The sequence below is a fragment of the Gavialis gangeticus genome, unplaced genomic scaffold (assembly GCF_001723915.1).
Source record: "Gavialis gangeticus isolate Ggan-Ray unplaced genomic scaffold, GavGan_comp1, whole genome shotgun sequence".
NCBI lineage: Eukaryota > Metazoa > Chordata > Crocodylia > Gavialidae > Gavialis > Gavialis gangeticus.
In genome coordinates this window covers 59,451,578-59,454,095 of record NW_017728994.1, presented here as the reverse complement: position 1 = coordinate 59,454,095, position 2,518 = coordinate 59,451,578, and the positions used below count along the sequence as shown (strand labels likewise).

Below are 2,518 nucleotides of genomic sequence, written 5' to 3'. Positions count from 1 at the left end.
TATTTATACATGAGATATACTGCAAAGCTCCATTCCACGTGTGCTAATATTACTTCACGTAAAACAGGGGATCTATTATGTAGCTCTCTATACGTTTTTAATATTCTTGTGCATGAGACTGTTCAGTAGAAAACAACACTATTAAAACAGCAGGATAGTATTTTTGTTCTTGATTATATTGGAGTGACGTGACTGACATGTGGCTTCAGTGGAATTAACTTTTGAGTTTACACTAACGTAATACATAAGCTGACTTTGGCCCATTAGCTTCCTCTTAAAACAGGCTATTGCTTATTTTTCATGCTATAAATGTATAGTGAATGACTTGAGATGAGAGTTTAGGTATCCATGTCCCTTTTGTTTCAGTAAGGGAGAGCATGAAACCAATCCGAAAATATGTGGATGCGTGCAACCCCCTGCTACCTGGATATACAGGTAAATACTGTTTGGCTCTCCTTTCTCAGCCCTAAATCCAACTGAACTGTCCAGGGGAGAACTGCCTGCATTAGGGGAAATCCTCTGATGACAGACCTGCAATAGCAACCCCTATACTACTCCTTTCACAGGGACTGGGTTTGTGATGAGAGGAACGTAAGCATGGTTTAAAATCACCACTCAGCATGGCTGGCTGGGAGACCCTGGTACAGAATGACAGCGCTGATTTTGAATTCATTTAATTGCATTAATTAGTTAGCTGATGGGGGACACACATATGCAACAGTTTGATAAAGACCCAAACCACTCTAATGTTCATTTTTGATTTAGATCCAGGATTTTGTAGACATTTTTTCAGTTTAGATCAGGGCTGTCCAACTGACAGCTTGTGGATTGTATGTAGCCCCCAAAGGGTTAGCATGCAGCGCGCACGCAGGAGGTTAGCCCTATTTCCTTAGCGTTTAACATAGTCAAAGCATTCAGGCTGAATGTTAAATATTACCTGATGCATTATACAACCATTCCTTATAATGAAAGTAAGTATGTACATGATAAAATTTGCTTTGGGACTTGAACTTCTGCATGAAATAATTGCTTCTATTGCTATAGAGCAGTTTTGTTCTACCATTAATACAACCGTGATTTGCAGCAAGTCCAGAATGAAAGATCTGTAAATAATCATAACTAAGGGCTATAAAATACAACGACTAGTATCAGCTTACCCCATTGATATATAGGACATGCGCCTTATTCACTGTTAGAGAAATTCACATAATAAAGTGCTTTGTCATAAAGGGATTGTACACACATAGCCCTTGCCAAAATGTGTTTTATTCTTAAGGTTATATTTCAAAACTAAGGAGGTCACAGTTCTTGTTATCAAGTACATAAATATACAAGAAATCATTTGAAGAGCTAAGCATGGCAGATAATTAAGTGTTTGATTATTTACCTCTGACTTTAAATGCTTATATACTTTTCTATTAGATCCTGGGAAATTTATAAAAAAATTTGCTAACATTGCAGGCTACATCCCTCAAAGGTGCGATAGAGTTGGCACTAGTTATGGAAATGATTCATTTGTGTGTATGACCTCCATGTACAATGCTGTCCAAAGAAACAACGACAAGAAGGATGAGCTAAGATACATAGCAGCCACTACACCCCGACTTCCACCTATCTGCTGCAATGAAGATGTTTTACAAGCCCTTTATGAGTATAATTATAAACACCATCCTTATATGCTAGGTACTGTATTTAACTTGTAAAGAACGTGATTTCAGCTAAACATTCAATTAATGTTACTAGTACAATGTGAAATATAATTACAGTCTTCAAGGACACATTTAAGAACCAGATTTTGCCTTCAGGCTTGCTAGTGTATGGCCCTGATTTCAATGGGAATTGCACACGTGTCCAGTCAGAGACAAAATTCGGCCTTTTCACCTTCTATTTCTTTTCTAAGCCTTGGGAAGCCTTAATTCGGTACATTTACAGGTGCACACTTCTTGATGCGAAAGGATTTCCATGGGTCTTGCACCAATTCTAATTGTGTTGCATAAATGGGAGTGCAAACAGATTCAGCCTGTGACATGTCCACAAAGCAAGCTACTCTCTAAAAACCACAGCCTGCATTTCAAGTCTGGTGCTAATAACCACAGAGAAAAAGCATAAAATTGAGCCAAAAGAAGAGCTGTTTCCAGAGTGTGAGATCTGACTTTCTCAGAGGTCTCTCTCCTGTTTTCCAAACAACTGTCCTAACCCCCATCTGAACGTCTCTGCAATGTGAGGGGAGGCTGAGTTGGAGTTCCTTTATTTTGTGGAAAAGTGGCCTGTGTTTCCGAACTGCTGCGCACCGACAGCTCAAATAAACTGTGATGGGATCTGCAGAAGTTCCTTGTCACTGAAAATCGAGTCTCTTACTTTGGTATCTAATCTTAAGACATTTCAGTTATGACATTTTTGCCTGCTTTGTTAGGACTGGATCCTGCCATCTGTGTGTCACAAGTAAAGTACCTTATGGAGAAAGTGACCCTGTGCTAAAATATTACTCAAATGCAGAGGGGTGTGGGGGCAATGTAGT

At 39.1% G+C, this 2,518-nt stretch overlaps 1 protein-coding gene across 1 annotated transcript in view; it reads left to right on the top strand.

The window, feature by feature from the left end:
• Positions 1 to 371: 371 nt before the first annotated feature.
• Positions 372 to 2,518, top strand: part of CUNH10orf82 (chromosome unknown C10orf82 homolog) — a 16,863-nt gene continuing 14,716 nt past the window's right edge. Inside the window, exons 1-2 of the mRNA XM_019502163.1 lie at positions 372 to 435; positions 1,462 to 1,683. Of these exons, the coding sequence (XP_019357708.1) occupies positions 378 to 435; positions 1,462 to 1,683 (280 nt within the window). The 5' untranslated portion in view covers positions 372 to 377. The remainder of the gene's footprint in view (positions 436 to 1,461; positions 1,684 to 2,518) is intronic.